At 42.3% G+C, this 11163-nt stretch overlaps 1 protein-coding gene across 1 annotated transcript in view; it reads left to right on the top strand.

The window, feature by feature from the left end:
• The window catches only part of Pp2d1 (protein phosphatase 2C like domain containing 1), a 34225-nt gene that overhangs the window by 19450 nt on the left and 3612 nt on the right, over positions 1 to 11163 (top strand). Inside the window, exons 2-3 of the mRNA XM_050165109.1 lie at positions 6717 to 6857; positions 7732 to 8780. Coding sequence (XP_050021066.1) covers positions 6717 to 6857; positions 7732 to 8780 — 1190 coding nt within the window. The remainder of the gene's footprint in view (positions 1 to 6716; positions 6858 to 7731; positions 8781 to 11163) is intronic.

The following is an 11163-nucleotide window of genomic DNA, read 5'->3' as shown; positions in this document are numbered from 1 at the left end:
AAAAAAAAAAAAAAAAAAAAAAAAAAAGCAAAACAAACAAAATCCCTAAGCTACAAAGGGCCTAAGATGGCACTTGCCACCAACCCTGATAGTCTGTCTGAATTTGTTTTTCAACTACATAGTGGAAGGAGAAATTGCTGTAGATTTTACTCTAATTTTCACACTTGGGCTGTGATCTATGCACAGATAAATAATAAATATTTTTACATTAAAAAACCTAGTTGGATAGTAAATATCATCATTAGATAATTATATCCACAATATTCTTTTTTCAGTATTTAATGGAAAATAATTTTTATACAGTATATTCTGATTATGGTTCCTTTCCCTCACCTTCTATATCCTCCCCACTCCCCTACCCACCCAATTCCATACTTTCTTTTTTTATCTTTCTCTTTAGAAAACAGGCCAAAAAAACAAACAAACAAAAACCCCACAAACTACAAAAAACAAATAAAAAAATAGAATAAAAACCAATCAAAAGCTCAAGAAGCACACAATACAAACCCCATAAAAATATAAAATCAAAAACCATAATGCATAGCAAAAGACTGGTAAGATTCAAAAAATGCCCAAACAAAGTAAAAAAAAAAATAGTTGCAGAAATACCTTTGAGTTCATTTTGTCTTGGCCATCTACTGTTGTGTGTTGAGGTTTGCCCTGATGTGGAATATATATATATATATTCAGCAAGAGACCCCTTTGGAGAAAGTTAACTTTCTCTTTCCAGGCAATTGTCAATTGGTAATAGCTTCTATCTTTGGAATAGGAGCTTCCGTCTTCTTCTCCCTCTTAGCCCTGGTGTTATGCCCATGTCATGGGGCCCCCAAAGACCATCACAGAGCCAGCATTGAATGCACTGGGTTTTATTGATTACAAGTTCGCTCACTCGGACAACTATCCAACACACCAACTGCAAGGCAGGGTAGCACAAACCTTGGCATTTTGGGATTGGATAAAAGTATACAACTTTTGAATTTGTTGGTTGGGGTACAGGGGAATTTCAAAACAGTCAAAACAGTGGTTAATCAGGACCTACAAGGAGGTTTGAAGCAAGCAGATGTTGTTTGGATAGCCTGCTGGGTCACTTTGACCAGGGTAGGCACAGTTTCTTGGGAATGCTTATGACTTTGCTGGGCTGTCACCCCCTTAGTTAGGTCCTGTCTAAAATGGAGTTCTTTCTCAAAATGGAGTTTGTTCTTATCCTTCAATGGACCCTGTGTGGTTTGGACTTGTGCATGTACATGCTGTCATGGTCTCTGTAAACATGTATGTCAGACTGTCAGAAGCCGTGAGAGTTACTGCAGATGAAAAGTGGTATGTAGTCAACCCAGCAGAGGAGGGGTTCTCTGGTGGAGATTAATCCTGTTCAGGCAAGGCCTGCTGGACCATCAACTCTGGAAACTGTTATTCACATTTGCCAAAGCATCTTGATGTCTCCCCAATACCACCTGGATTGTAGTGTGTATTCTCATGTGATGTGTACATGTAATCTCATGATCACATCTCAATTTTATTGTGGGTGGTCAGGAAGATGACTTTTCATTTATTATATAATATTGAAATATAGAAAATATATTAGAACATGCTTCATAACTAGATCTATTTGTCCCACAAGAATTGTAGATACTTAAAAGCCTGCTTTGTTCTTTTCGCTCAGACTGATTGCACACAATTAGCTCACTTTTACCTCAGAGCAAGTATAAATTAGACTAAAGGCTTCTTGTAAATAGATAATAAGTTGAAAACTTTACAGCTATGCACAGGTCAGAGTCACAGGTGTCCAAGCAAGGTTGCTACACAAAGCACCCTAAGAAAAGCATGTCAATTCTTCGCTTGCCAAGTCTAGCTGATAAAAGACCTACGGACACTGTGCCACTTTGCTGATTACAGTCTTACTCCTGTAACTTTAGAATCTTGTGTTGCCATGGTAACATGGCTCAGCTACCTACTGCTTACCCTAGGAATGTGCTTTTGACAATTGAGAGGTTAACTTTTGTAAATTTTTTTGTTGCTCCAAGCCTCCTGTAAAAAGAGAGGTTTTAGGCTAGAGGAGAAGCTAGGAGGAATTAGAATTAGGACAGGAGAATTATAATAGAGACAAAAGAATAACGAGGCTTGTTTAGAACAGCATGGAGTCAGAGGATTCACTCTCCCTCAAAAACAATGAAGAAAAACGTTCATTTCACTTCCTGTAGTATCCGATCTGAACCTTGAAGAGGAACTTGGGGCTGAACCTCAAATGCCTCATTATTGACCTATTGTGTCTGATATCACTGACTCCTTTGAGTTATCCATTACCTCTGACTTCTACAGTTTTTCCACTTCTTCTGTATATATCCCGGAACATCAAAGGAAGCAGTTTAATGGATGTGTCCTATTTTGGACTGAGTGTTCCAAAATCTTTCTCTCTACACATTGGTTATTTGTAGTCCTTGTACTAATTCCCATCTATTGCAGGAGGAAGCTTTTTTAATGGCGATCAAATGAAATACTGACATATAGGTATAGCAAAATGTCATTAAGGGTCATTTTATTGCTAAGTTCTTTTAGGAGAACAGTAGTATTTGGTTCTCCCCTTGCCCATTATTTATCCAGTTTCAGGTCAGCCACAGGTTTCTAATTAGGACTCAGGGAGTGAGCAGTAAATCTGTTCAGGCAGTGGTAGGCTACTCCCACAACATCTGTGCCACTATTGTACCAGTGGAACATGCAGGTCACCACTGTATCCTCAGGGTTTGTAGCTCAGTTGGTGTTTAGCTTTGTCCTTTGGTACCATGCAGAGTACCTTCTAAGATGAGGAGCACTAGTCAGCGGGGATAAAGGCTCTAGGTGGTCACCATGTTCAGTGATGGGATACGTGTTGTCTTCAATAGTAGGGCTTTACCATCGGGTTTCAGAGGAACCGATAGCTTTGGCAATGACCTGTGGTTTTCAGATTTCCCTCGGGCCTCTTTGGCCAATGGTTCAATTAGAAGTAACCCATCCTTGGCACTGGAAGTTCCACTTTGCAGTGAAAAATGTTTAGTTGAAGCATTGTCTCTCCCATTATTTATTGACTGCACTTAGATTTCTTTCACATATGTAAGTCTGCAGTATTCTTTCCGTTTTTGTTTTGAGACAGTATTTCTCTGTGTAGACCTGGGTGTCCTAGAACCCAATCTGTAGACCAGGCTGGCCTTTAATTCAATGAGGCCCACTTTCCTTATACCCCTAATGCTGGATCAAAGGTGTATGCCACACTGCTTGACTTGCTTACAGCATTCTTTAGAGTATGTTTTTCTTCACTCTCATAGCAATAGATGAATCTTTGTCTTCCTGTTAGACTACGCAGATTTAGGAATGAGCTACTCCTTTACCTTGTCCAAAAGAGAGATTCTGGCATAGCCTCCCTGCTGCCACCACTTTTCTCCCTTTTCCCTCCCTCCCCCTCCCCCTTCTTTCTCACTTGCTTGCTTACTTACTTGCTTCCTGGCTTGTTTGCTTGCTTTGTTTTGGCAGGATCTCACACAGTCCAGTTTAACCATGAACTTCAGATACTCCTACTTTCACTTCCCTAGCCCTGGGCGACAGGTATTTATCACTGCACCTAACTCCTTTCTCTGTGCTCTTAATTAGCTACACTTTGTTTTATTTTTTGAGCTAAGGTATCATTCTGGAGCCCAGCTATCCTTAAACTATATATCCCAGGTTGGCCTTGAGCTTGCAGCAACCTTCCTGTTTTTAGCTTCCTTGGTGCTGGAATTACAAGCATGCACCACCACACTGAGCTATGACTGATGTTTTCATTCTAAGTATGGCTCCATTTTTGACAGAGCTATGTCATAGCTATCCCATAAACATGGAAAATTGAAGTTCTGACGTAGGGAGTAACTGCTGGTGAAGTTTTATTATTTCATATTATGTCCCCAAAGGCCATCATAGCTCATAAAACTATATGCTCTACATGCATATTATTTTTTAAAGCAAGTGAAAATTTTATATACATTTTATTCAAAATAGCTTAAAACCTTTGGGGCTGAAGACATAGTTTAGGTGGTTTTGGACCCTGGAGTCCAATCACCAGGGTAGAGTCACTCCAAGAGACCACTCACACCTCAGTTGATGCAATAGCAAGAGGAACTTTTATTCTGATGCTAGAGGTCCCTCAGCAGGTGAAGGACCTCGAAGAACTACCACAGGCTTCTTTTAAAGAGAAAAACCGCAGAACAAAAAGAAAAAAAAGGGGGAGTGCTGAAGTCGTTTGTTAGCCACTGTGACCAGCTCAGTGGTCATCTAACTGATGGGTGGTTGCTATGGTGATCACTGGGTTGGTTGAACAAGGAGAAACATCTGTATGTTGTTTTACCCCAGTTTCAGGGCCTAAGTCTATTGAGGAAAACCTACAAAAGGGATAGAAAATTCTGGGGGAAAGTACCCAAAGCTGCTAGTGCATGTGTGGGTGATTATCAGGTTCCTGGTTCCCAGAGGAGGATTAGGGGCGGTTTAGCTGATGTGGCCCAGCCAGAGTCTTTTACCCCCGCCCCCTTTGATTGGGTCATATCCCAATCTTGGGATTTTTTTATTTTTTATTTATTTATTTTTTTTTTGGAATCTCTCCTAAGGGTCTGGTATTGCTGGGTTAATATTAAAGCTTGAGTAACGCTAAGCTGTTCACGAACATCAGGAGTCGGTTGAAGATGCAGGGTCCAAAGGTTAAAAGAAGCAGCAGAATGATTAAGGGACCAGTGATAGTGGAGATGAGGGTTGTGAGCCAGGGGGAGCTACTAAACCATCCTTCATACCAGCCTTGCTGTGCCTCTCTGTCCCGCTGTCGTTTATCTAACCATGAGATTAGCCATGGAATCCTTGATTACACCAGAGTGATCTATGTAAAATATATTTTTTTAAATATATTTATTTATTGAGTATACAATATTCTGTCTGTGTGTATGTCTGAAAGCCAGAAGAGGGCACCAGACCCCACCACAGATGGTTGTGAGCCACCATGTGGTTGCTGGGAATTGAACTCAGGACCTTTGGAAGAGCAGGCAATGCTCTTAACCGCTGAGCCATCTCTCCAGCCCCACAACATTGTTCTTTTAGGGCAGCACAGAGTCCTCCTTCTTGGAGAAACAAGTCTAATCCACACCTATTCTGTAACACCACCTCAGAGAATGAGGTCATCAACTCTTCAAGCTTAGAGATGGACTGTTCTAGGGCTTTTAAGTCTTCATTCATGGCTATCCTTAATGCATTATAATATTGGGGAGCCTCCACCAGAGCAGCAACACCAGTGCTGACACCGGCTGCAACTCCAAGGCCTAAGATTACTGCTAGAGTCAGGGAGATAGGCTCCCGCTGACAGTGGTTCAGGTGCTCATCAAATTCATCTTCAAATGTGTCAGTGGGATCATAAAAGACCCTAAGTACTAGTTGAATGAGCACACAGTAATCCTTGGAGTTATCAAAAACCAAAGTTGCTACACAAGGCGTCAGGCCCATATTACAAGCCCACCATCTTCCTGAATCGGGAACCAAGTACCTGGCGTTAGGGGTATCTTCTTTACCAACTGAGCCGTCTCTTGTTTGGTGGGAAAAGCTTCTGTCCAACCAGAGGTGTCTATAAAAACTAGGAGATATTTATTACCATATTTTCCCGGTTTGTCAGTGAAGTCTACTTCCCAATGAGTACCAGGTCGGTCTCCCCTTATTCTTATGCTCTCCGGGGCATTTTGATGCCCTGCATTTACTTTGGTGCAGGGGAAGCAAGTTGACATTGCCTGCTGTATGAGGGAGTTAAGACCTGGAATATAAAAATCTGTCTTTTTCATTAGAGATTTAATCTTTTTGTGTCCTAAATGACTCCATCGATGCATTTGGGTGACCAGCTCAAAGGCATCTTTCTTGGGTAACACGATTTTCCTGGTATTTCCAAGCTTTTTGTTGTTCATCAAAGTCCACATTAAGTTTCTGGATAGTCTCTAGATCCTGGGCGGAATATTGGAAGTAATCTTCTGTGGAGGGAGCTGCCTCTGCCAGGGTTAATATTTCTGAGTTCAACGCGGCCTTTTTAGCCGTCTCATTGGCCATCCGGTTTCCTGTAGCGTCCAGCCCTCATCCAGAAAGGATGACGCGACCACCGGAGCTCTTCTCACTGCAGTTTATTCCAGGCCTTTATTCACTTTCTCTCCCTCTTCCCTTCTTCCACTCTCTCTCTCTTCTCTCTCCCAGCCCTTAAGTAGGCATGGGCTGCCAATCCTGGATTGCCAGGTGGGCACTGCCCGTAGGTTCACGCATATGCAAGCAGCTGATGATCATTGCGTGATCAGGCAGAAGTCAGACTTTAGCCATAGGAGTTGATTATACATCTCCATCAGGTGTGATTCCATGCAGCTCGCTACAGTTTCCCTTGGAAATGGTATCATTGCCCTTTTGATGCCCTGGGCAATGAACAGTGCTCACCTTCTTTGGCAGGAAGAGGGCCCTCAATAATGCCAGGATTTGAGTCTTACTTTAAATCTCTTTTCCAGCTGAGGTTAGTAATCCCCTCCTTTTATAAGTTTCCCTGTGAATGTGGGCAGTTGCAAACGCATAGCGAATGTCTGTATAGATGTTTACTTTTTGTCCTTTTGCTAGTTCCAAGGCCTTGGTAAGGGCTATTAGCTCTGCTTTTTGAGCAGAGGTCCCTGGTGGCAGTGCCTGTGCCCATATAATAGTCTGTCCATCTACCACAGCTGTCCCTGCCTTGCGCTCACCTTCTTTGAGGAAACTGCTGCCATCCGTGAACTAGGTATGATCTACATCATGAAGCTGGCAATCAGTCAAATCTCCCCTGGTTCCATGGTATTCAGCCAGTATCTGATGGCAGTCATGAGGTACACAAACAGTAGGTTCCAAATTGGGGAGCAGGGTGGCTGGGTTTAGTGATGTCGCATTCCTGAAGGTGATACGTTCAGGGTTGAGTAATAGTGACTGGTAGTGGGTTATTCAGGCATTCGAGAGCCATCTGTCAGGAGGTTGGAGGATAACTGTCTCTATGGCATAGAGTGCTATTATAGTCAGTGGTCAATTTATCTGCATCTTTGACCAGGGTGGCTACTGCGGCCACCATATTGAGGCAAGGGGTCATCCTGTTGCCACATTGTCCATCTTTTTGGAGATATAGGCCACTGGCTTCTTCCAGGCCCTAGCCTGAGTTAGCACCCCTTTTGCCATCCCCTTATTCTCATCCACATATAAGGTAAATGGTTTGGTGATGTCAGAGAGACTCAAAGCAGGAGGCCGAAAGAAGGGCTCTTTTTATTTTGTCAAAAGCCCACTATTGGTCCTCTCCCCAAGAGAAAGGGATGTTGGCCTTGGTCCAGCACCCAGGAGGCAGAGCCAGGTGAATCTCTTGAGTTCGAAGCCAGTCTGGGCTACAAAGCAAGTTCCAGGACAGGCTCCAAAGTTACACAGAGGAACCCTGTCTCCAAATACCAAAGAAAAACTGCACTTTCCCACCACATACAAGGCCCTAGGTCCAGTAGTGACCAAAAGGTCCTACTTTTTTACTTGAGACGTAACTATTTTAATTGAACACCCTTTGGTTTGTCTGCATGTGCAAGCAGTAGTGTCCACAGTGGTCAGAAGAGGCCATCAGATCTCCTGGAATGAGTTATTGATGTGGGTCCCATGTAAGAACAGGTGCTCCAAACCACTGAGCTACCTCTCTAGTTCCTGATCCGTAAACATATTTCACCTTTCTTGCAGAGTATTTTGGAGATCTTCAACATTTTCTTCGGATGAGTCGCTGACACAAAGTAAAAAAAAGCGTGTTAAAAAAGGAAAGCCTAAGAGATCAAGAACCCCCAGTGACCATGAGGAGTCTATCGAGCAGCTGAGTGACGGTCAAGAGGTCACGTTCCCCTGCTCTGTCTGCCACCAAGAAATCAACACAGCTGGAACTTTTCTCCATAAGAAACATCACAATGCTCTGAGTATGCTGGGTTTCCAGTGGATGGGAGGGAAGAAACCAAAGCCCTCAGTGATCAGTATGCAGAGACAGTTTGTGATTTCTAAACTACTGGCATCCTTCATGTTCAGTGAAAAAGTCCTTCAGAGTATGAATTATGCGTTTGAGCTGCTTTGGAAAAAACAAGACCCATCATACTTCAGACTTTGTGATAAGGTTGGCCACACTTCCATGCATTCTCCAAACATCTCCCATCTGGTGATTAAAGGGGTAGCCATCTGTGGCAACAGCAATTCCACCTGGAAAGCTGACCCGAATGGTAAATTCACAGTCACGAATGATTTTGGTGGTAAAGCCAATGTGTGCTTTTTTGGCTTGTTCGATGGCCATCATGGCAGTGCAGCAGCGGACATGGCATCAAAGGAGTTCCAGGTTTTATTTCTCCATCAACTGTCTAAACATGATCCTTCCTACCAAATGACAGCTGAGCAGCAGCAACTGATCGATTCCTTTCAGACTGTGTTCAGGGAAGAATACAGAGCCAAAGAAGAGGCTATCTCTTCCACATACAAAACCTTCAGAACCCATAGACGGGAGTATGAGGAAATACACAAAGGCTTTGCAAAGGCGTTTTGGAGAATGGATAGGCTTCTACGGCTCGGAAGGAATGAGGTTTCTCGGGTTCGGTGGAGTGGCTGCTCTGCACTCACTTGTATATTAGAGGGTGCAGTTAAAAACCCATATACTAGTAAGGACTTGACAAAAACAGACCAGCAGGGTGTTGAGAGTTTTCATTCCCAGAAGACCCCACAGATCATCTCTGGGGTACTACACATTGCAAATGCTGGTGTGTATCCTTGACACCTAAATATTGTAAATGCCCACAGAAAACCTCTCTTGCTTCTAGAATTAGTCACTTAGTGATTTATTAATACCTAGACATTGCATTTAACAATTAAGAAACAAAAACCTCAGTTTAAATACAGATTTCAGGAACAAAAATAATTTTTAACTATTTTATAGGCACTGATATTACTATGTGACAAAACTCTTCTTCAGGAGACACAACACACCAGATAAGGAACCCATAATAGACCAAAGTACTGATACCATCAAAGTCCACTTGGTGATCCAATGAGCTTTACTGGGGTAAATTACAGGAATATGGATGAAGAGTTACTTACAGGAGCAGAAATAATTCACAGCCAGCTGCGTCACCAAAGCCCACACAAAAGCTGGGAACTTGGAGCACACTGCACAACCTGAAGGCAGCTCAACAGGTTGAAGAGTGTCCTTTCCAAGTGACTCTTTTCTAAACCTTTTCCGGGCAGATAGGCTAGTTTCTGCTTCTAAGTAGCTGGTCTGGCCTCACCGCCTTTTTGCAACTTGTCTTTGCAACAAGACTTTGCAGCTTGGTTTGTCAGAGTGTAACTCTTGGCAGCTTTATAGCTTAAGCTGGGAAGGAGGGGCCTAATGAGTCTGGTAAATTGCAAGAACTTTCTGAAGCTATTTTGAGTTGTTGCCTTTCTGCTTAAGGAGTGGTCTCTGCAGGATGGAATGTTTCAGCCTTGAAGGAAAATGTTACACGTCATGTCCAATGTGACAAAGCATTAGCTTTTCCAGATGGGACTGGAGAGATGACTCAGAGGGTTAAAGTACTTGCTGCCAAGTCTGATGACAACCTGAGTTCAATCCCTGAAACCATGTTGGAAGAACAGCGCTGAATCCTAAATTGTCCTGACTTCTTCAGATGGATACACACACACACACACTTTTCTCGCATATATTGTACATATATACACATATTTATGTATATATACATTTACTTGTGTACATATACATGTATATGAAAATTTAGTGTGTACACATATATACACATGTATACTTTAGTTAAAAATTTCCAAATGAGGTAGTAATAGAGATGTTGATATATGTGAAAAATGAATACCTATGATAGCTAGATCAAAACAAAAAACAGACATAAGGAACCCACTGCCTTCTTTGTGGAGACTGCAAAGTTGACTTCTCAGCATACTTGTTCAGATTGGTCCATTATAACTGATAGGACAACTTTTGGTGCCAGGAGTCTTGTATCCCAGGCTGGCCTCAGACTCACTATGTAACCCAGGAGGATCTCGTCGAACTTCTGATCCTCCTGCCTCTACTTCTTGAGAGCGAGAGCTGGAGTTACAGACATATGCCACAATTCTCGGCACTGCCAGTACAACCTTTGTGCATGCTGGTCAAGCACCCTGATTGTTTTCATACTCAGCGGTCACGTTGTGTCAAACAGTAGAATAGCCATTTTTCCTTCAGTTTTCTACTGGCTAAGATGCTGGGCAAACCCCCTATCACCAAGCTACATTTCCAGCCCACTTTGTTGTTTTCGCTTTAGCATGGAATTTCACTACATTTCAAGGATGGTCTTGAATTTGTAATCCTGCTACCTTAGCCTCTTAAAAATGGGATGCCAGCCTATAATCAGCTCTGGCTAAGTTTTTGTCCTTATCATTTATATTCTACCTAATAATTTTTCTTGGTCTTCTATTTCTTTACTTCATTAAATGCTTATAGGATTAAAATACAAAAATACATATACTGGGAGTGAAACTTATCAGTTTTACAGAATGGTGATGCCATGACACTATTCATTTAGCAATAGCTAAAAGTTCTATTTGTCCATGTTTCTTCAACATTGCCATCTGTTTGTTATCCTCTGCTCCAGCTCTCTGGACCATATTGTGTTGACTCTTTCTAGGTATCTTAGGGTATCCTGGAATCTCAGACTCCAGAGTGCTGGGATTACAGGTATGGCTCAGCCATTATTTTGATTACATATTTGTTTGTAAATGTCTGTATGATTTATACTTACATATTCTGCATAGTATTAGATTTTTCAGCAGTTGCCTTGATTAGGGTTTCTATTGCTGTGAAGATACCATGACCACACCAACTCTATTTATAAAGGAAAACATTTAAAATAAAGGTGGCAGCTCATGAGTTCAGAGGTTCTGTCCATTATGATGATGGGGTGCATGGCCGTGTGCAGGCAGACATGGTGCTGGAGAGGTAGCTGAAGAGTCCTACATCTTACAAGATATAGGACGTGGACTGACTCACTGGGCATGGCTTGAGCAATGAGACCTCAAGCCGCCTCCACAGACACTTCTTCCACTAAGGCCACACCTAATGCCACTCCCTGAGTTTATGGGTGCCAACTATATTCAAAC

The sequence above is a fragment of the Alexandromys fortis genome, unplaced genomic scaffold, assembly GCF_014885135.2.
Source record: "Alexandromys fortis isolate MF-2015 unplaced genomic scaffold, M_Fortis_MF-2015_v1.1 scaffold_121, whole genome shotgun sequence".
In the NCBI taxonomy this organism is placed as follows: Eukaryota; Metazoa; Chordata; class Mammalia; order Rodentia; family Cricetidae; genus Alexandromys; species Alexandromys fortis.
The sequence above is the reverse complement of the archived record's forward strand: the minus strand, read 5'-3'. Positions and strand labels throughout refer to the sequence as shown.